Source organism: Balaenoptera musculus, chromosome 1 (assembly GCF_009873245.2).
Source record: "Balaenoptera musculus isolate JJ_BM4_2016_0621 chromosome 1, mBalMus1.pri.v3, whole genome shotgun sequence".
Lineage (NCBI taxonomy): Eukaryota > Metazoa > Chordata > Mammalia > Artiodactyla > Balaenopteridae > Balaenoptera > Balaenoptera musculus.
Window position 1 is genome coordinate 144456774 of NC_045785.1, and position 24914 is coordinate 144481687.

General features: G+C 50.2%; 1 protein-coding gene across 3 annotated transcripts in view; it reads right to left on the minus strand.

The window, feature by feature from the left end:
• The window catches only part of VASH2 (vasohibin 2), a 35883-nt gene extending 20964 nt beyond the window's left edge, over positions 1 to 14919 (minus strand). The window contains exons 1-4 of one of the 3 annotated variants that reach the window (XM_036872005.1): positions 14616 to 14919; positions 6954 to 7042; positions 3002 to 3058; positions 2416 to 2490 (exon numbers count right to left, since the gene is read on the minus strand). In XM_036872005.1, the coding sequence (XP_036727900.1) occupies positions 2416 to 2490; positions 3002 to 3058; positions 6954 to 7042; positions 14616 to 14891 (497 nt within the window). In that variant the 5' untranslated portion in view covers positions 14892 to 14919. Of the gene's footprint in view, positions 1 to 2415; positions 2491 to 3001; positions 3059 to 6953; positions 8355 to 14615 lie in introns of all 3 variants that reach the window. The other 2 variants (XM_036872022.1, XM_036872014.1) reach the window with 2 other exon arrangements.
• Between the last annotated feature and the right edge of the window lie 9995 nt (positions 14920 to 24914).

Here is a 24914-nt window from a genome sequence, read left to right on the forward strand (position 1 = left end):
AGCCTTGGGACCTGGAGCCTCTGTGAACACAGAGGGAGGGGACTAACGGGTACGGATGAGGGCTGGGAAGTAGCCTGAGCTTTTCTAGGGAAAAGGAAGCAGCAGTGCCCCAAGCTTGGGGAAGATCTGCCCAGTACCCAGCCTGCTGGGGCTATGCCTCCCCTGCCTCTGATTACACACCTGTTATTGAATAAACCATAGCACTTCAGCACCATGATTAAGCCCCACCAGGGCCAGTGAGGCCCCCTAAAGAGCTGCCATGATTCAGAAAACAATTGGGAACCAAAAGTCTCTCTCTCCAGCATGATCAAAAAAGCAAGATCAAAAGAAGTGGCCCTTCGCGAATGAATCCTGAACTCGGAGCTCACGTCAAACAAGAGTAAACAAGGACAAGCCCATGGACGCAAGCTTCCAAGCAGCAGCCAAACCGACCTGTTTCAGAGTTGTCAACACACCGCTTGTCCCCTAGGACCTGTGGAAGGGCCCATGGGAGGCCGACCGATGACCCAAGTCCGTCCTTCACTGTGCCTGGGAGCAAAGCAGGCCACAGGGCTGCTGACACAGAGCAAAGACAAAGAGGCCGTAACTTTTAAAATTCAGCTGTGTTTCTTGTCTGTGCAAGAGTCACATTTCCCTGAGTTCAGCTGTATTTCTCCACCCTCCCTCCACTTTTCTGAAATGACACACCGGTTAGAACAAAGGAGAACCCAGAGCACACTACCCTCTGATTCGGACAGGCCCAGAGGCTGGCCACAGGTCCATCCCCCCAACCCCAAAGAGTTTTATAGGTAACTCCAGTAACCTAAGCTAATTTCTGCTTGGATTGATATAATTGCTCGGGGACAAGACAACTGTGTACGGGACTGCCGTGTGAAGCAAGATGACCTCCATCCAGGGGCCCTGCGACCTCTGTCAGCACAGGGTCTGAAGGCAGCTGGTGCCCGTGGTGATGGGCTCCCTCACCCATCACCAGCAAATCCCCGACAATTGTTCCCCCCATTAAACTTGCAGGAGGCTCTGCCCAACAGCTGTGCTGACTCCTGCCTCCAAAGGGTGGGGCCCGGAGCCATCTGCTGCCCCCCCACCCCGCCCCCATCCTGCCCTCCTGCTGGGCTCCCAGACGCGGTCCATCTCCTTGGTGGGGAACAGGGAGGAGGTATGATTGGAGGGCTGGGCAAAGGCCTCCACAAAGCTCAAGTTTCCATTTTTCAGACGTCAGCCTGGGCACCTGCGGACAGTCCTGTTTCAGATCCGGCCAGCCAGCGCTCTGCAGACTAGAGAGGCAGAAATTCCCCTCCCCACGAAGACGTCCAGGGGGCCGGGAGAACAGACCAGACCCAGCCTACTGTCCCCAGCCCGATTCTGAGTCACCAGTCCTCCCACTGACTTCTGTATCTGCTCTCTCTCCTGGTTTTCCTTCTACCTCTCTGGCCTCCAAGTCCTGTAAATTCTATCTCCTCGGGATCTCTTGAAACGGTCCCCTCAAATCCATTCCCATTGCCAAAACCATGGTTCAAGCATCACCGTTGCCCTCATGTAGCAGCTCCTAACTGGCCTTGCAGATGCAGCCCCACCTTCTCCGGTTGCCCTGCAATTGGCCCCAAGAAGTACCTCTCTAAAGTGCACACCTCATCATGTCCTGTCTCCGTTCCAGAGATTTCGGCTGGGCTGCCCATTGCCTTTGGAAAAAGTTACCCTTCTCAGAATGGCATTCAAGGACCTACCTGTCCTAACCTGGGATCACCTCTCGAGCTCATGTCTTACTGTGTTCCCTTGGCCGGTTCACCCCAGCCATCCGCCCCAGGACTGGGAGTTTCTTTGCTATTCTACCAGATCATATTCTACTGCCACCACCACTAATAAGTCAGTGCCATCACAGTTATTCTGGACCATATTCCCCCTCAAGGCTGAGGATCCAGGAGTCTGGTGGAAAACGGAGCAGGAAGTGTGGAGAGACCAGACCCTTGTTTCAGCTTTATGTCCCGTAGGGTCAGGACACTAAGCCATTGGTCTCCTCTGCAATCCACTCATAGAACCTTCCCTGGAGATGGCTTTGGATAATCCCATTTTCCTTGGAGTGTCTTTACTGTTGCAATGCCAGATTAATGCAAAAAATAATGATACACACTCTCTCGCTAGTCCCTTGAAGCGAGAATTCTCCTCGTGACTAATGCGTCTGGCCTGGGAGCTGACCTTGATGCAGGCCTCAGCTCACAGGTTACACTGATGACGGTCCAAGCTCTGATTTGGTTCAACTCCAGACGGTGAAAGTTCAAGAGAAGCACCAGGAGGGCTTGACACTTTCCTCCAAGGAGACAACAGGCATCACCTCTGTGGATCTAGGATCCACAAACAGCCCCACAGTGAAGCCATCATCTATGGAGTAAATTTAAGCTTACATCACTTAAAGGATACATGCCCAGGATGACAGCTTCAAGGCATTTGATAGGCAAGGACTCCCGAGTCATTTCTTTCGCTGTTTCCATTAACCTGTAGGGTAGAGCACAGCAAAGGATCTCAGACTTATTTAATTACGCAGTCGGTCTGTGTGCCAATCCACCAGCATGCCCATCGCCACACTAGGCAGCGTGCAGGAGTACAGAGAGAAAGGGCAGAACTTGCCTTACAGGAGGCTCGCAAAGCGCCTCGCACCTGGTGGAACTAAATTCCTAAATTCTCCACTCCTCTCTGCAAGACGTAGTTCTGGGAGATTAGTTTTTGTACTACCCAGCACCCTCCCACTAACCCAGGACACGGGTGTTACAATGCAGCAAGTGAAAAAGGCCACATAAAACAAATTTCACAGGTCTGCCCCGCCCCTGAGTTAGTCTCCACCACTGAGCTTAGCTCAGCCCCACCTCCAACCTGGCCCGGGGCACCCCTAACCCCTTACAGACCAGAATATTTGAGCACTGGGATGAAGGAGAGAGAGTGGGAGAGAAAGACGGCGGCTCTCAGATAGGAGCATGGTCACCTGGCCCACAGATCATGCACCACTTACCCACTCAGCGGTCTCATTTTCCTAATTTCAAAGAACTGGGTCCCTGTATGATTGTATCTGTGTGAAGTATGTAAAGGGAAAGTGACAGAAAACTCCAAAGGTCCCAGTAATCCAGCAGAGGGATTTCTCAAAGGGATGAGGAAGTGGGGGCTTTCCAGAAGGTGGCCTGTAGCCAGAAGATTGCCCACAGTATCTTCCCTCCTCTCTCTCCTGCCCTAGAAATCTACTTTCTAACTTAGGCCCCAAAGCACCTTGGATCTATACAATAGCTATTTTCAATCTGCTCTGTATTTTGTTTAGTTGACTACGTCTTAATTCATCTACTAGACTACCAGCCCTTTGAGAGTTGGGACCATTTATCATCTTTTGTGTCACCCATAAAGCCTGGCACAACCCCAACATATTCCATTTAGCAAGTATTATTAAATAAATGAGGAATAAGTGAATGGATGGGTGGATGGAAGGAAGGAAGGACGGAATTGATAGAAGAGTGGATGGATGGATTAATGGACAGATAGAAAGGTAGGTTGATGGATGGGTGAAAGGAAGGATGGAAGGGTTATGGATGGAAGGTGGATAGGTGGTAGTAGGGTTTCTCAAGAGCGCAGACTCTGCAGCAGAGCTTACTGTGGCGACAGCACTTTCATTTCATGCCTGGACTGATATTTGACATTGATTACTAGATCTGAGAAGACGACAGCATTATCCACAAACTGGGATTTAGCTGGTTGCCCACCAGGTCTCAGGGACTGGCAAGCCTGCACCAGCTCATTCTGAAGGAGACTGGAGATTCTCAGACACCGGGCTCTCTGAGACTGGATCTTGATTTTTTTCTGAGCCTGAAGAAAAGTTGTTTTACATGTTTCTCTTTCCTGCCTCAAACAAAATCCTATAGAAAAAGTGCATATTGGGAAGGTGCTAATGAAGCATGAACCTGTAGCCCAGGCAGGAAGTATGAGGTTCGACGTGTGCCCCTACAGTGGTATGAGCAGCTGCAGAAAGTTGCAATGATCACCTCAAGGCACTGCACACCCTCCCAACAAGGGTTGGGATTCCTCTCCGGGCAAAGATGTGCTTGGCCGCTAAGACACAAACATATGTAACGATCACCTGGAGAGTTTGTTATAAGCAGATTCTGGGCTCCATCCTTAAGAGATTCTGATTTCAGGCCATGGTCTTAGCCCCTGATGTCAGAGTCGCCCCACCTGGGACTGTCGAATTGGAAGTTCTAGGGTGAGGGCCAGGGGATGATTTTAACAAGCTCACCGTTTGGAAATTACCAGCATGAGCCGTAAGAATAACCAATAACAATACAGGCTTGCCCAGATTTTAAAAAATACAATATACAAAACCCTAGAGATACGAGAGAAAAATGAAGGGCTACGTAGCCTCATTGTGAAATGATTTTTCACTTTACCAAAGATTTCATTCAAATAGTGAGATTCCTTGTATATTTAAAGTAGCACGCAATTGGCAAAAGTTCTATTTATATGCCCAATTTTCCCCCTGTTCATACGTCTAGTTTATACATCTAGTGCATGGAGTGAGACAAACCTCTAATAAAATAATAAAAAACTACCTGACCATTCTTTCTCCGTTCCTTACAGTTATGGGCCTGGGGAGGAGAGCCTCCTGTAAACGCTGCCTGGAGAGAGAGACTTCACCCTCTGCTCGCTACACAGCAGAGCTCGGGGGTGGGGACTTCTCTTTCCAGAACCCAGTGCAAGGTCAGCACTCCTGCTGGCCAACGCTGTGAGGCTGTCAGAAGGGAAGGCAGGATTTGTCCTTTCCCGTCCCCAGCTGAGGACATCTGTGGTCAGGGCTGGCCCCAATCGGTCCCCATACCCTAGCATCAGTCACTGCATCCAGGACAAAGCAGTAGGAAGGCCCAAGGAACTAAATAAAAGGCTGGTCAGGAGGTAGAACAAAGAGGTTACTCCAATGGCCAGATGACCTGGAGCCTGATCCCAGCAGCATGGTGGTGCTTTCCCTTCTCCAGCCCTCTCTGCAGTCGGTGAACCAGCTCAGTGACCATCACAATGGGTCAGTGAAGGGAAAAATGAAAAAGCAGATCCTTCAGGACTGAGAATGGGCTGCAGCCTTTACGGGAGAATGAGCCAATGATATGTAAAGCACATGCAAATTTGCCCCATCAGTGCATTCCCAGCGGCCAGGCTTGTCCTCTTTTAATCTCCAGCCAGATGATCCTTGTGAAGACCATGTCCTAAATAGAAGGGGGGAGCCATGCTAATTTCTGTCACCTTCTGAAACGTTCTGTGAGGAGTCGATCACATCCAGGAAGGCTCAGCTTTTGGGGTCCAGGTCGACTCCGGCAGGAGTTTATGCTTCTGGGCCACATGGAATTCCCCACGTGGGGTCCCAGTTCAGCGATCAGCACCGACATCAGCCTTCCGTGGGCTAGAACTGTCCGCCTGACCCCTGGAGGCTGGTGTTATCTTCTCTAATATCGCTTCAGGATTCTACGAGGAAGATGCCATGCAGGGGAGTTCACAGTCCGTGAAGTGGGAACTGAGAGGCTAATCAAGTAATCTGCCCACCCAAACGAGCGGCAGTTCTCATCTGGTAGGACCCTTACCTTCAGGGAAAACACAAAAGTCCACAGGAAAGCTTCTTGCCTATAGCACAGAGAGGGGAGGCCTCTTCCCAGGCATGTGGGACATGTGTGCAGCGTCCCGTGAAATCCTTTCTGCTAAGTTCTATGCCTTTAGGGAGGAAGGACAGAGGTCAGCAGACCTCCTGAACAATGTGCTGGGGGCTAGGATGGTGGCAGCTGCCTCGGCAGGGGGTCCGATGCTGGCTTAGCTGAGATGCTCACTGACTCGCTTGGGCAAACGGCCTGTCCCACTCACATACACCTCCTCTGTTGGCCCGGCTCCCGTCTGACTCCCATCCCTGATAAACCACCAGCCGTGGCGAGGGGACCATCTGACCCTGCCCCTTGGTTCTTACAACGTAGCTCATATGGGCGCTCAGAACAGATGTAATCCTGACTGCGAACACTTGAGGAGAAAAGGGGCCACAGGCTGCCTGGTCTGCACACAGCCTGGACCCACAGGACTTCTCAGCTCTTCTTCAAACTCACATGAGGGGAGAGGGCCCCCAGCCCAGGGCCCCATTCACTCATGCAGAATGGACCAAGGGCACCAGGCGCCAAAGGCAACGCCAGGTGGGCCTCTTGTAGATGATGAGCGGTCAGGATCAGGCCAAAAAGTGAAAGGAAAGAAAAGGAACAGAAGACTAGGAGGGGGGCTTCCCTGGCGGTCCAGTGGTTGAGAATCCGCCTTCCAGCGCAGGGGACTCGGGTTCGACCCCTGGTCTGGGAACTAAGACCCCACGTGCCGCGGAGCAACTAAGCCTGCGGGCCGCAACTACTGAGCCCACGCGCCCTGGAGCCCATGCACCACAACTAGAGAGGGAAAACCTGCCACGCCACAACAAAGAGCACATGCTGCAACGAAAGATCCCGCACGCCTCAACGAAGACCCCGTGTGCCGCAACTAAGACCCGACGCAGCCATAAATAAATAAACAGATATACTAAAAAAAAAAAAAAAAAAAAAGACTAGGAAGGAAGAGGGAGAAAGCAAGCTGGTACAGGAAGAGAGATGGAGGGAGCCGAGGATAACCAAGGAGGAGGAGGTGGAGAAAGAGGAGTAGATGGAAGGAAGAGGGGCGTGTGCTGCCCACCGCCGCTTCACTGCCCTTTGCCGTCCCGGCCCACACCCTGCTTAAACGGACAGGGTCTGATCACTGCGATGACGTCCTCCAGTGTCACTTCTTCTAGACTCTCACATCGAGGCATCCCTCCGTGCCCGGCCTCGCCAACCTCAGACAGCACTTGCTGACCAGATGGGGACAGAGCCGCCACCAGGCGTGCGATCATCACGCCTGTCCCCGGGCTGGGCCTGCTCAGACCCTGGTCGGAAGGATACTGTAGTGTCTTCATGTAGTTCTGGATTGCCTGGAGCCAGTCTGGGATCGTCATCGACAGCCTGTAGTTGGGAACCTGGGGTACTGAAGGCTGCAGGGAAGTAGAGAGAGATCATTTTATCAAGGAGACGCAGAGCTACTCCTGAGGGCAGATGGCCACGCTGGCCTGGGCACCCGTTCAACTGGTGCCTCCTGGACAAGGTCTCCCAAGACCGGCCAGTCCTCTCTCTGCGTTCCCTTGGTACACACTCCGCCCTGGGTCGCAGCGGCTCTCTATGGCCCTTTGTGTGTTGCGGTGTGAACACCGCCTGCCTCCCCATGAGAGCCTCAGCCCTTCTTGAGGCCAAGGACCATGTCCTATAGTGTCCCCCCCCTCCCCAGGCCTGGTCCAGGAGGGTTCAGAGGTGCTCCATTAACCCTCACACTTCTACTGCACGACTACACTTTTGCTGCGTATCTGGTGTCACCATTGTATGTGCCCACTCCAGGGCACCACTGAACACAAGATGTATGGCGCCCCGAAGGAATGCAACATGGTGCCACACATGCCATTTCTCTTCACCACCACCCCCTGCAATGCCCATCACATCCATTCCCTGAGTCCAGCCCCAAGTGCATTAGGAAAGATTCCCTTCTTGCCTCGAATCTTCCCAGGTAAGTGCAGCTCCTCTCACTCGTGAGCCATCTTACCCTCTGACCCCATCCGGCTGCCCAGTCTGCCTGGGCATCTCCTAGTCTGCCTCTTGGTCAACATTCACCAGCGGAGGGTATGACGTCCTAACCCCCGCTGGGAAGGGAAGGGAGCAATGGCGGGCCAGGACTGAAAAGGGGGACGTAAGTCCCTCTTCTCGGGAATTTAGAGCTGAGACACCACCCAGCTCTGAGCAACCCTGCCGACCAGGCCAAGAGCGAGAACAAGCAGGGGCTTCCAATCCAGTCACTCCTGGGAAGCAAGGCGGCAGTTTCTGCTTTATTTCTTCTCTATGTTACCCAGTCCCTTAACCTCAGCCTCTCCGATGGGTGGAGGGAGGGGCGCTGGTGACAGAGACACTCAGCCCATGTGGGTCTGTAGCTCCGGCAGGAAGGAGAGGAGGACTAAGCCGCTTAGGGAGGGACACAAGGGGCCACAGGACAGATTAGTTCCACCCTCTAAGAAAACAGGGAAAGGAAGGCCCTGGGGATTTAGTACTTAGCTGATGGAAGGTAAAGCCACTGGTGAACAGACTTAGCGACAGCACGGGGCAGTCTGGCTGGGCACCAGCGCCGGACGCTGCCCACGGACGGTCCCCAGTTCTGTCCCCAGCTCTGCAAGCTCAGGCCCCACAGCCAAGCTGGCGGGCGAGGGGGTCCCCCGGGCCTGAAGCAGGAGGCTCTTCATACTTCTGCATCTTCCACTGCTTTTACTTAAAATAGAAGGGAACTAGTCACACATCCTATTTCACAGCCAAGGTGCAGAGCGTGTGTGTGTGTGTGCATGACTGCATGTGTGAAAGACAGAGAGAGAATGTGAGACTGTGTGCACACACTCACAGCTGTTCTGCAAACATTTTGTTTACAACATATCAACTCAAATCACATTCCTGTCTCGGAGAGTCATTTTTGGGAGCAAAACGTTCCCATCTGAACATCTGCTTATAGGGCCATTCCCACAACACCCCCGCCCAGCCCAGAGTCAAAATACGACGCGCGTCCTGGTGTTTCCGACCTAGCAAACGTGAGGACGCTTGTCCCTGCTTTTGGCAGTAACATCCACTGATCTACCCACACCTGGAATTCTGCATAAGAATGTGCCAGAGCTTTCACAGAGAAGTGAGGAAGCAGGGGAGACGAGAACAACCATTTCTTTCGCACCTCCAGTGGTCCAAGCTCTAGGCCAGGTACAAGAGGGAGGTGGCAAACGACAGAGTTTATGAAGGCAGGAGCATACCTCTACCCAGGCAAGCATGGGACAACGCCCCGGAGAATCACCAGCCACCCGAGGGATCCCCAGAGGGATGTCCCTTGGCCAAAGCCCTGAGGAAGCCGGAGTGACCTTGCTCTGAGTCGGCTTTGGGGGCCAACCACCAAGTTATTTCAACTCCCCCAAGTCCAGCGGAGCCCACAAGAGCCAGATGATGGGGGGAGTCAGGGAGCAGCCGGTCCTCAGAATAGCAGCCCAGTGGCGCCCAAGGGCTTTTAAAAACAGCTGTCTGGTTACCTCAGCCCCAGCTAAGAGTGAGTGCAGGAGCTGCAGTCACGTTCCCCAGACCCCAGCTGGGGAGCTGGGCTGTGGTGGGAGAGAAGCCGAGACTGCTCAGGGGATGATGTCATCTGGCTACAGCCCACCCTGCCGTCTGGGACAGCTGGAGGGGGCTCAGGCTGGGGCTCAGGCTGGGGCAGCTCCCAAGCAGCACTTCGGGCTGCCAAGGCCCCACAGGATGATGGACTATAAACCAGGCAGGCTCCTTGGGGTGTAATCATGAGTCCTTGCTTTGTCACCTACTCCTGTGGACCCTGGGCAAGCTGCACGGCCTCTCTAAGCCTCCGGTTCCTTCCTGATAAAATAGGAGAGGATATCACCTACTTCAAACCTTCTGAGCTGGTTGTGAGGATTATATGACCTAATGTATAAAGCAGACAACTTGGGGCTTGGCACTCGGTGTTTTTAAGTGTTAGCTGTGTTATCATTATTCATCAACAGTGTGCCTTCAGAGGTCTAGATGGGGGAGCCTGAATGGTCTCCGCTTTTCAGTAACTGGAAAACAGAATCAGCAGGGCCTGAGCCCCCAGACACTCAACTCAGGAGCGTCACCAAGATGCCTTCTCAGCCTGATGGAAGAGGATGGAAACACCCACTTCCCCTGTGGACACGTGGTGACCATGAGTTAATATCCTTAATTCATGAAGAGTTCATACAAAGTGATAAGAAAACTCTCTAGGCCTCAACGAAAAGAAAATGGCCCCAGAAGGTGGAAGCAACCCAAGTGTCCATCAACAGATAAATGGATAAACAAAATGTAGCATATATGCAATGGGATATTATTCAGCCTTAAAAAGAAGGGGCATTCTGACACATGCTATACATGCCAGAACGTTGAAGACCTTATGCTAAGTGAAATAATCCAGTCACAAAAGGACAAATATTGGACGATTTCTCTTATGTGAGATTCCTATAGCAGTCAAATTCATAGAGACAGAAAGTAAAAGGGTGGTTGCCAGGGGCTGAGGGGAGGGAGAAATGGGAACTCAGTGTTTAATGGGTACAAAGTTTTAGTCAGGGAAGAAGAAACATTTCTGGAGATGGAAGGTGGTGATGGTTGCACAACAATGTGAATGTATTTAATTCACAGAACTGTACACTTCAAGTGGTTAAAATGGTAAATTATACGTTACCACAATTTTTTAAATGGCCATGAAAAGACAATTCACAAAAGAAGAAATGCAAATAGTGAATAAATATTTTTTAAAAACGTTCCAGCACACTAACAATTTAAGAACTGCAAATTAAAGCCACTGCAAAATGTCATTTTTTGCCTCTCCAATTAGCAGAGATATTCTGAAATGTGGATACTCAGTGCTGGGGACGATGCTCTCATACGGCATGATGGGAAAATTAATTGGTACAAACTTTTATGAAAAGACCAGGGCACACTCCTTTTTTTCTCCTCCTCCCTGACTGGGGTCCTGAGAGTCTCTCCTGTTATTTTCCTGCCCCGTTTCAGCTGAGACTCCAACCTAGAATTCCCCTGGCCCTGTCCCTCTAGATTCCCTCCTGCCACCTGCATCCAGCCATCTCAAGCCACAGCCCAGCTGATGAAGGCAGAATCTAGAGGGCACAGATCAAAACCACCCTCTCCACACAGGCACTGTGCCTACAGTTAGGGGGTGGGGTCCCTGAGGGTAGGGAATAGGGGGAAGGAGGGGAGTGGACAGGAATATGGTTGTTCAAGAAGAAAAATGAAACAAACCACAGGCAAGCTTTTGTGGACAGGCTCTCTTTCACTCCATTCTTGCCAAATGCAATGCCCTGTCAGAAGAATGCAAGAAGGGATGTGGAAGGACACGAGTGTGTATCATCACCATGCATCACCATGTGGAAAGAAGGGAGAAGCCAGGAAAGGAGCCAGGGAGGCATCGAGAGCCCCAGGCACCAAGAGTCTTTAACAAGAAAGTACAAGGAGAAAGTGAAGCCTTTTGCCTTCCCAGCTCTGAATATGTATTATATACACTGTGCAGGTGCCAGGCAGAAGAATTTTCTCTGGCAACCTTGGGCGGCGGCGGGGAGGGAGCATGGAACATCACTCTTGGGCCAAGGATGGGCCCCAGGCCCCTGCATCAGGAGCAGCCAGGAATCTGTTGATGGTGACCTGGTCCAGCGGTCACAACCTTGGGCTGAGCAGGAAGGTAGGATGGATGGATGGTTTTGAACGCGGGACAAGGGAGAAAGTGCACTGCCTGTGTGAGCCAGCAGGGGGCAGGAGTGGAGCCCTGACCGCAGCAAAGTCTGGCCCCAAAGCCCTCACACTTCTTCACTGACGCAAAGCTGAGTCCTCTAAATGTGAATTATTTCCCAATTTGGGATCAGCGTGAGAATGAGGCACAAAAACGTGGTGTCTGCAAGAAACGGCTTGGTGTTTCCTGCTGAATCCATCTGGCTGTCTGCCCCAGGACAGTCGGGCTCCAGCCAGTCGAGAAGCAGGAGGTGTTGTTTCCTAGTCGGCCCAGCTGTTTTTTCTGGGCCAGCCATCCTCCCTGCCCCTCCCTTCCCAACCTCTACTATCCTCCAACTGACCCGTGCTGCTTTCTTGCACTATCCCTGAAAAACCCTGGCTTTCACCTAGTCAATTGTTAACTTCAGACCCAGTCACCACCAGGGGAGAGGCCTGCAGTCACAAAATTAGGATTGCAGAGCAGGTGACCCCTGTCCCCCTTTCCCCAGTGGGGGCACCTGGATCTTTGGGCAGAAATTACCACGGCTGCTAACAAAATGTCCTGTGGTCAAACAAAGTGTCATTCAGTCCTCGTCTCACGCCTTTGACACCTTCCCCTGGCCACTTCTTTTGCTTCTCAGTCCACAATTCAATTGCCAAAAAAAGATTCACCTCCCTGAAACTCTCCAACCCTTCCACCACCACTCCACCACCACCCGCCTTCTGTACAGATTCCTCAGCAAGACATTGATCTGATTAAAGGAGAAAAGGACTTGGCCCCAGAGGAAAAAGTCTGCTGAGCTGAGTGCAGGAACAGCCCTCAAATCAGAGAGGAGTGGCTCCTGGAAACAGGAACTTTCAAAGCTGTTCCCATCCCAGGGCCTGCACAGGGGTCAGGGTTTGGGGAATGCCAGGACCAGGGAGAGAGGGGATGCTGTGATGGGCATTGAGGATGGAGAACCAAGCATTATGATGCAGTGTAAGAGAGAGAAATGTGAAGCTCTTTATTTAGGTTCAAAAAGCCGATGCCCATGTTCAGCCTGGGGTTGCCCTGGCTTGGCAGTTCTCATGCGACCTTCCGGTTACTATGAAAGTACAATATGATATGGCCACTATATTAAAAAAAAAGAAAGAAAGAAAGCTCATTTCTTAAGAACGCAAAATTCAGCCACAATAACGGAAGTATCAAGTACAGGTCTCAGGAAGTAGTAATTTATGTTCTAAGCTGCTCAGACAACATTTAGAATATTGTGTTTCTTACTGTGCTCATGTTTTCGGGGACTGACTGATGACAAACTAGCAATTGTCCTAGAAAGAGGAGGAGGAAAGTGAGCTGATCTGGGAACTATGACACATAGGAAAAGGTGAAAGGAACTACCTGTAAAGGAAGACGCAGAATAATCCAGTGCACCTCTAGTGTCACACAGATGACTAGAAACCTGAAGACTAATGGGTCATAACACCATGGGATTTGAGAGTTGGAAAGAACTTTACATGAAATCTGATCTACTCACATTTTATAGGTCAGAAAACTAAGGCCGGAGATTTTAAGTGAGTGACCTAGGCCACAAAGCTAGAGGTAGCACAACCAGATCCAGAATTCAGTCCCTTGATTTTTTCGCTCCAAGTCCTTTCCTTACTCCAAGAGAACCATCTCGTAACATTCGAGGGAGCTATGAGTAGCACAGGAACTCGACGTGTGCCGCCCTTTGGTTCTTGAGCACAAGAATCAGTGGTGACATGTGACCGAGGAGGGGAGGAGGAGGAGCTCTGTTCAGTGTCAGAGAAGAGCTTCCCAGTGACCAAATCTGGCCAGGCCTGGGAGCTGCCCTGTGAGGCGACAAGCCCCCCATTCCCAGGAGGCCTTCAGAAAGAGGAAGGGATTCTGCTGAAAGGTACAGGATTGGTCTCTACCAACACTGACATTGTCTGATTCCCACAGAGAAAGGGGGTCCCCACCCACAATGTTGGGAGAAAGATGAAGCCACAATCAGAAGCCACAATCAGGTGCTAAGGGTGCTAAATGAGAAAGGCTCACTTAAGGGAGGACAGACTCCGAAGTCAGAACTGCACTCCAGTATCAGGGTTGTTCTCAGGCTCTGAGTCCTCAAGGAGGACTCAGCAAGGGTAATTATAGCTGACACAAAAGCAGGCAAGATTCTCACTGGGCATAATGAAGATCTCATTGACCAGCAGGGTAATAAAACACCATAACCAACTACAGCAGGCAGCTTACAGGCTCTGTTACTTTTCCCAAGGGCACACACAGCTTTCTGGCCTGCAGGCTCAGATGCTCAGGTCACCAGATGCTCCAGGTTGGGGGCTCGACCAGATGGCCTTCCAGGTCTCAGGTCTGGCATTCCTAGACCTGTCCAGGAATCTTCTTGGCCATACCAGTGTCCCCAGGATGGATGGGAAACCATCTGCCATGCTACAAACCCCAGGCTCTGCAGCATTTCTCCTCCAGTTTGCATTTTCGTGCTTCATACAGCGACCACTGCACATCTTCCTCCATCTTACTAACATTATCTTTGGCCACCAAACCCAATTGGCTCACTGGCTTCTCTCCAAGGTAGAAAGAGTTTCACTCCTGAGCCTCTTTCTCTATCCAGTGAGATTCATTCATCATGTGCACTGGAAAGTCCCTTTTAAGCCATAGTTAAAACTCTTTTTTCTCAGAGCCCAGATAAGCTGGGAAAAGAGAGAGCTGACTGCTTTGCAAGTTTCAGAGGTGAAAGTCACTGTCATAAAAAAAAAAAAATTTGGCAAAAAGTCTAGGAATGATTCACGCTGAGAAGTCTGACTGGTTGATTGTAAAATCATTCATAGCCTAATAAATCATTTACCAGGAGGGGACAGAGGAGGACCAAGAAACTCCAAAGAGGATAAGCGGGGTGGGATCCCCAGGGGGCCCATGCATTCTTGGCATCACTGGTGCTACTTGGTGGCTACAGTCTTCGTTGAAGCAGGATGTACACGGAGCTAAGTAAATGATAGAATTTGGCTCCAGATTCAAAGAAACCGTGGCACAAGCCGACCACACAGTCCCAGGACAACAAGCTCCCTTTCTCTCCCTTCCCCATTTCTAAGACGTCCAAGGCAAACATCTCAATTAAGCAAAGGGGGTGGAGGCTGTTGGGAAAAATGAGGAGGGGAAGGGAGTTTGCAGCAGGACCAGGAAAATGGAAATTGCTACGTACAGGCAAAATGGTCCCATCACTGCCCACACCACCCCCTTCCTTCGGAGTCACTAACCTTTGCTAAGAAGGTGGCGTTCCTGATGGCGCCCACCATTTCTCCACCTTTGGGGTGCACTTTGGCCACGTGCATCCACATGCGCTCCCAGGTGTGGCTGTCGATGGGGAAGCCGCTCTTGTTAACGTGAAACAGCACCCCGCCGTCTTTGTCCTCCTCCTCCGAGCCCCCGCTAGTAGCGAGGCTCACGGGCCGCGCGTGGCTGCTCCGGGACCGGGTGCCTTTGGCGCCTTTGGGGTGGGGGCAGCGGTGAGTGTCGGCCGCCGAGCCGGTCATGGTGGGGCAGGGGCGGGGAGGGCGGCAGGGGGCGTGTGAGCGCGGGCGCGGCGCGGGGATCAGCGCCCCGCGGAGGCGGCCTTCTCCATGCTTCTGGCTGCAGCAGGACGCGCGAAGGGGGAGCGGCGGCTGGAACTCCGCTCACGGGCCGTGCCTGAAATCAGTGAGACCCAGCACATACCAAGGGTAAGTGGACACCCGGAGGAACCAAGGAGGGGGCCGTGGCCAAGACGTGGGGGGGGGGGGCTTCGAAGTGTCCCCACTTCCCTATCCGCTCCCCCCGCGCGCGGACAGGACGCCCACCCACCCACCAGGGAATTGCACACGAGCTTCCAGCCCTGCAATTACCTAGAAAGGCGACTTGAATTTTGCCACAAAGCTTCACACCCACCTAAACCGCGGGAGGGAAAGACAAGGAGCGTGAAGGCTGCGGAGTGGACGGGGTAGGGAGAAGAAAGACAGCTCGTGCAGCGGGATGGAACAGGAGGTCCCCGCAAGGCTCCACACGTCCCTTGGTCGCCAGATGTGGCCGAGCGCCGAGCCGAGCCAGAACGTGCCGGCACGTGAGCGCCCGGGGCTGCCGCGAGAGCCCAGCGACATCCTCGGCTTGCAAAAGCGGCCGCGTTTCTTACAAGAAGCCCTCCCGAGGCTGGGCGGACGAGGGGCGGCCCCGGCCCCCAGGCTCCTGTGGCAGTGGCTCCACCCGCCCCCTTCCCTGAGTTCCAGCGCCAGGCACCCCGGGGAAATGGCTGCAGGCGGGGCGCAGGAAGGGCGCACCGCAGCTCCCGGACCCTACCTCTGGACGGTCGGCCTCATGGCTGCACGGCTTCTCCGGGCGGCGGGGGTGGCGGGAGCTGCTGGGGCTGCTGTGGCCGTCGCCTCATTCCATGTCCCATCCTCTAATGTTATTCTGTGACATATAACCGAGTCACCCGGGCAGCCGCCGATGTTCCGACTGCGTCCATTGGCCACCGCAACAAAGAGGGGCGGGTCCCGGGCGCGGGACTCTACAACCCGGAGCTCCGCGACGCTCTGATTGGCTCCCGGGGTTCCCGGGCGGGAGGGGTGAGGAGTAGGGGAAGCTGGGCCGCCGCGCGAAATCCGATCGCTGTCGTGTCCTGCGAGCGCCGCGGGGCTGGAGCGTTTATCCCTGGGACTTAAGACAGAGTTTCCCCAGGGATCGTGGCACTGCGGGGGAAGCAACTATGGGAAGCAGAGGAGAATTAAAGCCACCCAAGAAGTGGCCCTGAAGTAGAGGAGGGCTTGTCATAGGACAGCATTCCCTGAAGAAGGCTGGGCACACAGTCACCTGCCGCTACCGGGCAGTGATGGATGGTTCAGGCAGGCATGTAAACATGACGGCACCATATTAAATCTTTTTTTTTTTTTTTAATTCTACATTACAAATTCCCCAAAACTAACAAGGGGACACAGCCATATACCCTCTGACATTAGTCATGATTAATAAAGTCCCTTTAAACCCAAGCTGATATGCGACACTAAAACCGGGGACGTCAGCCAGGTCCCCACTGTTCTGTCACAGCTACTGAGTTCGGAGAGGGTGGAGAGATGCTTCAGAGACACGGTGAAGTGGAGACCCTCCCACACTCTCCAGGGAAACACCTTTTCCTTAAAGGCATCTTCTTCTTCTTCTTCTTTTTATTTCTTAAAAGAAGAGCAAGGTGAGGAGGAGCCCCAGACTACTGACCTGAGGTCTGGCCCTAAGTCCAGGTTTATCACTTGGCAAAGCTGTGTGATCCAGGACAAGCCATTTGCCTGTTCTGGGCCTCAGCCTCTTTATGAAAAGAGGAGAGCAGACCCTTCACTCTCCAAGGCCTGTTCTGGCTCTAAGATTCTGTGATCCTCTGACTTCCTCTTTTATGGACACTTGGGAACCTGGCCATAATATGCTTTCCCTTTAAACTCCAGGCCAGCCTGCCAGCTTTGAGGAGAGTGAAGCAGCTGTGACAGCAATGCTAAGTTAACCTCGAATTAAGAATGCAGTCATCAAAGACCACTGATGACAGATCTCTATCTGGATGCTTAACCCTGGAACTTCTCTTTCAGAGGAGGGCGTGGTGAGGGGCGGGTGCTGGAGGGTAGCTGAGAGCCAGGTGTTGGGTGAGGAGACCTGGATTCTGGACCAGTCCTGCACAGCTGCAGACAGAGCCCATGCCCAGGACTTTATAGATTCCATAAGGAGACAAACTTAGGTCTGGATAGACAGAGGAAATGGACCTAATAATAATATTCAGGAAATTATCTGAATAATTCAAGTGGAACAAGGACACTTGAAGAAAAAATTAGGGAATTGAAAGAGAATTATCCTCTCAATATATAATTGCCTCAGTTTTCATTTCCTGATTAGGAGAAAACATGCCTCAGAGGGTGAGCTGTTTTCTCATCTCGAACATTCTTCCTCCCTTCTTTTCTCACTCATCTCTCAAATCTGTCCCCTTCTCCTCGCTTCCCCAGGGGTTTCAAGTCCCAGGAGACTAGGATTTCAGGATGCAGATCTCTATGCAGAGGATGAGAATATGGCCTAACCACCCCTCAGGAGAAAACTGAGCTCTCAAAGCTCAAGTGATCAGACCAGTTGGTGAACATCGAAGAATGTCTGGCATGTGTCACTGTCCTTGGCATCGATTCCCAGTGTCCCGACTCAGGCCAAATCCAAACAACTACAATGTCCCTGTCAAACCAGGGCCTGGTTCCTGCTTTACCTGAATCAAAATCCTAGGGACCGGAGAGCATTATCGGTTCATCTTCCCGCCCCAGGCACCTCAGGACTCCCTGACAGTTGAGGGAAACGCTTTTGTTTTTCATCTCCAGTATCCAACTATCTGTTCTCTTTTCCCCAGGAGATGGGGTGCAGTGGGGAGGCAAGTGAAATGGTCTATGAAGAGAGCTGTGAGATTTGGCTAATTCTCCAAAGAGGTGGTAAGAAGGCTTCTGAAGTGAGCTGCAGTGTCCCATTGAAAGGACTGGAAAGCAGAAGGACCCTTTTGTTCAGAATTCTTTTGCATTTGAGAATTGTGCTAATTGTGAGGGCCAGCCAACTCTGTTCTTCAATTCTTTGTGTATTTTGTGTTATGTGACACTCAAGTGGACACAGGCCAGACAGATTATGGGTTTTGGGGTTTTGCTGTTGTTGTTTTCTGCTTGTTTTTAATTTTTTTAATTGAACTATAGTTGATTTACAATGTTGTGTTAGTTTCAGGTGTACAGCAAAGTGATTCAGTTATATATATATACATATATATTCTTTTATGTATACAAATATATATATGTTCTTTTTCAGATTCTTTTCCCTTATAGATCATTACAAAATATTGAGTATAGGTCCTTGTTGGTTACCTATTTTATATATAGTGGTATATATATGTTAATCCCAAACTCCTAATTTATCCCCCCACCCTTTCCCTTTGGTAACCATAGCTCAGATGGTTAGTAAGAATGACATAGCACACAGTGGGGCAGGGCCTACTTGCAACTTGAACAGGGACACGTGATGACTAGCTGCCCAACCTCTGAGGGCATGGTCATGTCCATTCAATGGCATAACAACTGGAATAGCAGAGACATGTAGTGGGAAGGTTTGGAACAAGAAAAACTGGGTTCAGATGCTATCTTATTATTCAAGTGCCAGTCGCTGGGGTCTCAAAGATAAATAAGACAAAATCCTAACCCGATGATCATATTTCTAGGTCTACCACCTGTTGATGTTAATAGCCTATTGATGGATGTATCAGACGCACCTTAAGAGCCTAATCGCACCGGCTAGACCTTGCCTTTCTCCTGCCTCCGCAGCTCCCTGCACAGCCAACCAAATCTGTGTAGTTCAGCCACCTAGGACTGACAGTCACTTGCCCAGTCAGGTCCCTCTAGGCTGCTGCTGCACAGCCAAGCTGGCTGACCACATGTCCGGAGCCCGTGACTCTTCCACTACTTCTGGATCAGAAGAAATGCCACACTGCAGGATGCGGCTTCTAAGCAGCCGTCATAGGGGAATCCGAGGGAATTAATTCCCTCTAGGGAACATTTTGACCAATGAGAAACAAGAGATGAGAGGGAGCTGGGCAAATAGACTCTCCTTCCTTCCTGCCTCCTGTGGACTGTTCCGAGTCATGATTTTCTAACACAGCCTGTCTGGAGATGTCCTGCATGGCTGAGCAGATATACCTCCTGAGTAACCTGCCGGGGCTCTTTGCGGTGGGTGGTGAAGCAGTTACCTGCGTGATAACACACTGTCTTGCACCGCTTCTCATCCTAGCCCACCTCATTCCCCTTTTCGCTCGCTCGCTCTTACTGCCTTCTCAGTCAGATTTAGTCTTTGCTTCAGATCCGTTTTCTAGAGAAACAGAGCTGAGACAGTTGGTTCCACAAGTGGTTCAAGAAAGCAAGTCCTCAGGATGGATTCTGGGGTTGTATCTCCTAGCTGTCTGAAATCAATAGAGTCCTTTGCTGGTGATAAGAGAGATGGCAATAGCTTCGATATGCGATCGCACCCAAGCTTTCACTTGGTTAACTGGGGTGAACTGGGTGGAGAGCGAGACACTGGGAGAGCAAGCGGCTGTGGTAGTCAGTTTGGAAACAGTGCTAACGACAGGTACCAGAGACCTTGGAAACAGAAAATGACAGGCTCAGAGCAGTTAATTACCAACTCATGGAACGCTCTGAAAGCCAGAGAGCCGCTATGGCTTTAAGGGAAAGTCTTATTTCCTGAAACTGTGGGAGAGACTCATAAAATCAAGCCCAAGATCTGATCACAGGGTAGCAGAACTGCAAAAAAAAGACTAAATGCATGGCCTTGATCGGCATCCATGTCAAAGCAGAGCCCTGATAGGGAAAGACTGGAACCCTGAGAGCTGGGATGGGCATATCTCGGTGGATGAGCATCTTGACCCTTCAGATCCCCTGAATGTTCCTGCCCAAACCAGGTCCCATTCTCCATGGCTGCTTCGTCTCAAGACCTGGACCCACCGCTTACTGCCTCTGCCAAAACCCAGAGTCAAGTTGCAGCACAGCCCACACTGGCATGAAAAAGTCCTCTTCCAGGGAGAAAAAGCATACCTGCCAAAGATCTTGCGGGACTTGGCTAACATGTACTGGCAGGAACTGTAGAAATATGTGTGGGAGTGGATCTCGAAGATGTTATATTTGGGGGTGAAACAGGAAGCTCAGTTGGGAGGATCCACTAATTCGGGGATACTCACACAGAACGCGAGATTTAATGTTTTCCCAAGGATGCTCGGAGTTTGTCCCGATAGTCTCCTGGGATGGCTCTTTGAAGCCTGGTCTCAACGATGGCCTATAGTAAGCAAAGTGGAGAAGCCAGGCTTCCTCGTGTCGTGTCGAGGAAGGGGTCAGAAGACTCAGGAAGGAAGGAATATTAGAAGCATTTATTATACGTGGCTCAAGAACTCACCACCTGACTAGTTCCCTGGGCCAGCCCAGAGGACACTCCCTTCACTAAAGCAATAAAGAGTGTACTAGCAAGGAGGTTTTTTGTTTTTTTTAAAAAAACACTTTTATTATTTATTTATTTATTTATTTATTTATTTATTTATTTATTGGCTGTGTTGGGTCTTCGTTTCTGTGCGAGGGCTTTCTCTAGTTGTGGCAAGCGGGGGCCACTCTCTTCATCGCAGTGCGCGGGTCTCTCACTATCGCGGCCTCTCTTGTTGCGGAGCACAGGCTCCAGTCGCGCAGGCTCAGTAGTTGTGGCTCACGGGCCTAGTTGCTCCGCGGCATGTGGGATCTTCCCAGACCAGGGCTCGAACCCGTGTCCCCTGCATTGGCAGGCAGATTCTCAACCACTGCGCCACCAGGGAAGCCCGCAAGGAGGTTTTTTGAGCACCTGGTAGTGGCTATCCTTGTAGTCCAGGGTCGATGGGAGGGAGAAAGCGTCTGTGGAACTGAGCTCCATACTTTCAGTGGAGATGATAAAAATCACAGAATTGCAAAGCACTTAATCATAAAGGACAAGGTGGAATGCTTACCACAATGGACAGCAAGGAGGAGGGAAGATCAGGGTGACTAGATCTGCAGGGACTCCTGGTGTTTGGATAATAAGTCTTGGTGTTCCTCAGGGGAGGGTATTCATAGAATTTGTTGTCTAAATTGAGCCACTTTTAAGAGTGAAAAGGGTCCTCGTAATAATTACATGGGGAACATAGGTATACACCAGAACCATCCCAGTCAAACTGATACCCATGGTCACCCTACCAGGGGTGAGATAGGTGAGCAGCCAATTCGAGTGTTGCATGATTTGTATCATCAGACAGAACAGAGAGCTGTGAGCAGGAGGCCAACTTCAGTCACCATAGTGAAAAATCATAGGGGCTTCCCTGGTGGCGCAGTGGTTGAGAATCTGCCTGCCAATGCAGGGGACACGGGTTCGAGCCCTGGTCTGGGAAGATCCCACATGCCGCGGAGCGACTGGGCCCGTGAGCCACAATTACTGAGCCTGCGCGTCTGGAGCCTGTGCTCCGCAACAAGAGAGGCCGCGATAGTGAGAGGCCCGCGCACCGCGATGAAGAGTGGCCCCCGCTTGCCACAACTAGAGAAAGCCCTCACACAGAAACGAAGACCCAACACAGCCATGAATAAAGTAAATAAATAAATTAAAAAATTAAAAACAAACAAACAAAGAAAAACATTGTTAAAAAAAATCATAGACCCTTCTTCATTTCCAAATCTAAACCAGATCTGGCCCAAAGCGATTGCTCTTGCTGAGGAGCCCAACTGGCCAACAGAAAACACTGATGCTGAGCCCTCAATATAGCAGCATTCCTCAGCGGAGCCATATAGCCACCTGGTGGCAGGTAAATTTATATTGGACCTTCCACCTTGGAAGCTGGCTTGAAGGGGCTCCCATTAGTCAAATCTGGGACAGTCTGAGCACAAAATAATTAACTACAGTAATGAAATAGAAACCACTGGAAAAATAGGAATCCATGAGTCTATATTGATTATAAATAGATAAATAAATAAGTGGGGAAGAAGGGAAGACTTGCTTAGAGAAGAATATAAATGTGAAAGGAGTACTAGAGTTAGAAAATCATCATTCTGCAATCATCACAGTAAAGATTATTTCTGGCGAGAGTCATAAATGCATGCTAGGGGGACATCTTGATGAGGAGCAGCATATCTGCGTGGTCTTAGGTGTCTTACTCCAGATTGCTCATAAGTTTCAAGAGAAAGAATGGTAATTATCCGGTGGAGTAATGACACAGCACCTTGACCAGGGGATCAATGTTAATATCACCAATTATGGGCAGATGGACATCACGGGTGTCCAGATGTGATATCCAGAGGACACAATATCCCCTTTACACTATTCTGGCTAGAATCCTTAACATGAATCTAGTCATGAAGAAACATCATACCAATACAAAATAAGAAAAGTTCCATTCAAAAAACTATATTTTTAAAACTGTCTATGTGGGAGGATTAACCAAGATGGCGGAGTAGAAGGACGTGCTCTCACTCCCTCTTGCGAGAGCACCAGAATCACAACTGGCTGCTGGACAATCATCGATAGGAAGACACTGGAACTCACCAAGGAGGACACCCCACATCCAAGGACAGAGGAGAAGCCACAGTGAGACGGTAGGAGGGGCGCAATCAGAGTAAAATCAAATCCCATGACTGCTGGGTGGGTGACTCACAGACTGGTGAACACTTATACCACAGAAGTCCACCCACTGGAGTGAAGCTTCTGAGCCCCACGTCAGGCTTCCCAACCTGGGGGTCCGGCAACGGGAGGAGGAATTCCTAGAGAATCAGACTTTGAAGCCTAGTGGGAATTGATTGCAGGACTTTGACAGGACTGAGGGAAACAGAGACCCCACTCTTGGAGGGCACACACAAAGTAGTGTGTGCATCGGGACCCAGGGGAAGGAGCAGTGACCCTGGGGGAGACTGAACCAGACCTACCTGCTGGTGTTGGGGGGGTCTCCTGCAGAGGCGGGGGGTGGCTCTGTTTCACCATGGGGACAAGGACACTGGCAGCAGAGGTTCTGGGAAGTGCTCCTTGGCGTGAGCCCTCCCAGAGTCTGCCATTAACCCCATCAAAGAGCCCAGGTAGGCTCCAGTGTTGGGTTGCCTCAGGCAAAACAACCAACAGGGAGGGAACCCAGCTCCACCCATCAACAGTCAAGTGGATTAAAGTGTTACGGAGCTCTGTCCGCCACAGCAACAGTCAGCTCTACCCACCACCAGAGCCTCCCATCAAGCCTCTTAGATAGCCTAAACCACCAGAGGACAGACAGCAGAAGCAAGAAAAACTACAATCCTGCAGCCTGTGGACCAAAACCCACAGTTACAGAAAGATAGACAAGATGAAAAGGCAGAGGGCTATATACCAGATGAAGGAACAAGAAAAAACCCCAGAAAAACAACTAAATGAAGTGGAGATAGGCAACCTTCCAGAAAAAGAATTCAGAATAATGATAGTGAAGATGATCCAGGACCTCGGAATAAGAATGGATAAGCCATTAGCAAAGATTGAGAAGATGCAAGAAATGATTAACAAAGACCTAGAAGAATTAAAGAACAAACAAACAGAGATGACCAATACAATAACTGAAATGAAAACTACACTAGAAGGAATCAATAGTAGAATAACTGAGGCAGAAGAACGGATAAGTGACCTGGAAGACAGAATGGTGGAATTCACTGCTGCGGAACAGACTAAAGAAAAAAGAATGAAAAGAAATGAAGACAGCCTAAGAGACCTCTGGGACAACATTAAATGCAACAACATTCGCATTATAGGGGTCCCAGAAGGAGAAGAGAGAGAGAAAGGGCCAGAGAAAATATTTGAAGAGATTATAGTCGAAAACTTCCCTAACATGGGAAAGGAAATAGCCACCCAAGTCCAGGAAGCGCAGAGAGTCCCATACAGGATAAACCCAAGGAGAAACACGCCGAGACACATAGTAATCAAAATGGCAAAAATTAAAGACAAAGAAAAATTATTGAAAGCAGCAAGGGAAAAACGACAAATAACATACAAGGGAACTCCCATAAGGTTAACAGCTGATTTCTCAGCAGAAACTCTACAAGCCAGAAGGGAGTGGCATGATATACTTAAAGTGATGAAAGGGAAGAATCTACAACCAAGATTACTCTACCCGGAAAGGATCTCATTTAGATTTGATGGAGAAATCAAAAGCTTTACAGACAAGGAAAAGCTCAGAGAATTCAGCACCACCAAACCAGCTCTACAACAAATGCTAAAGGAACTTCTCTAAGTGGGAAACACAAGAGAAGAAAAGGACCTACAAAAACAAACCCAAAACAATTAAGAAAATGGTCATAGGAACATACATATCGATAATTACCTTAAACGTGAATGGATTAAATGCTCCAACCAAAAGACACAGGCTTGCTGAATGGATACAAAAACAAGACCCATATATATGCTGTCTACAAGAGACCCACTTTAGACCTAGGGACACATACAGACTGAAAGTGAGGGGATGGAAAAAGATATTCCATGCAAATGGAAATCAAAAGAAAGCTGGAGGAGCTATACTCATATCAGATAAAATAGACTTTAAAGTAAAGAATGTTACAAGAGACAAGGAAGGACACTACATAATGATCAAGGGATCAATCCAAGAAGAAGATATAACAATTATAAATATATATGCACCCAACATAGGAGCACCTCAATACATAAGGCAACTGCTAACAGCCATAAAAGAGGAAATTGACAGTAACACAATAATAGTGGGGGACTTTAACACCTCACTTACACCAATGGACAGATCATCCAAAATGAAAATAAATAAGGAAACAGAAGCTTTAAATGACACAATAGACCAGATAGATTTAATTGACATTTATAGGACATTCCATCCAAAAACAGCAGATTACACGTTCTTCTCAAGTGCGCACGGAACATTCTCCAGGATAGATCACATCTTGGGTCACAAATCAAGCCTCAGTAAATTTAAGAAAATTGAAATCATATCAAGCATCTTTTCTGACCACAACACTATGAGATTAGAA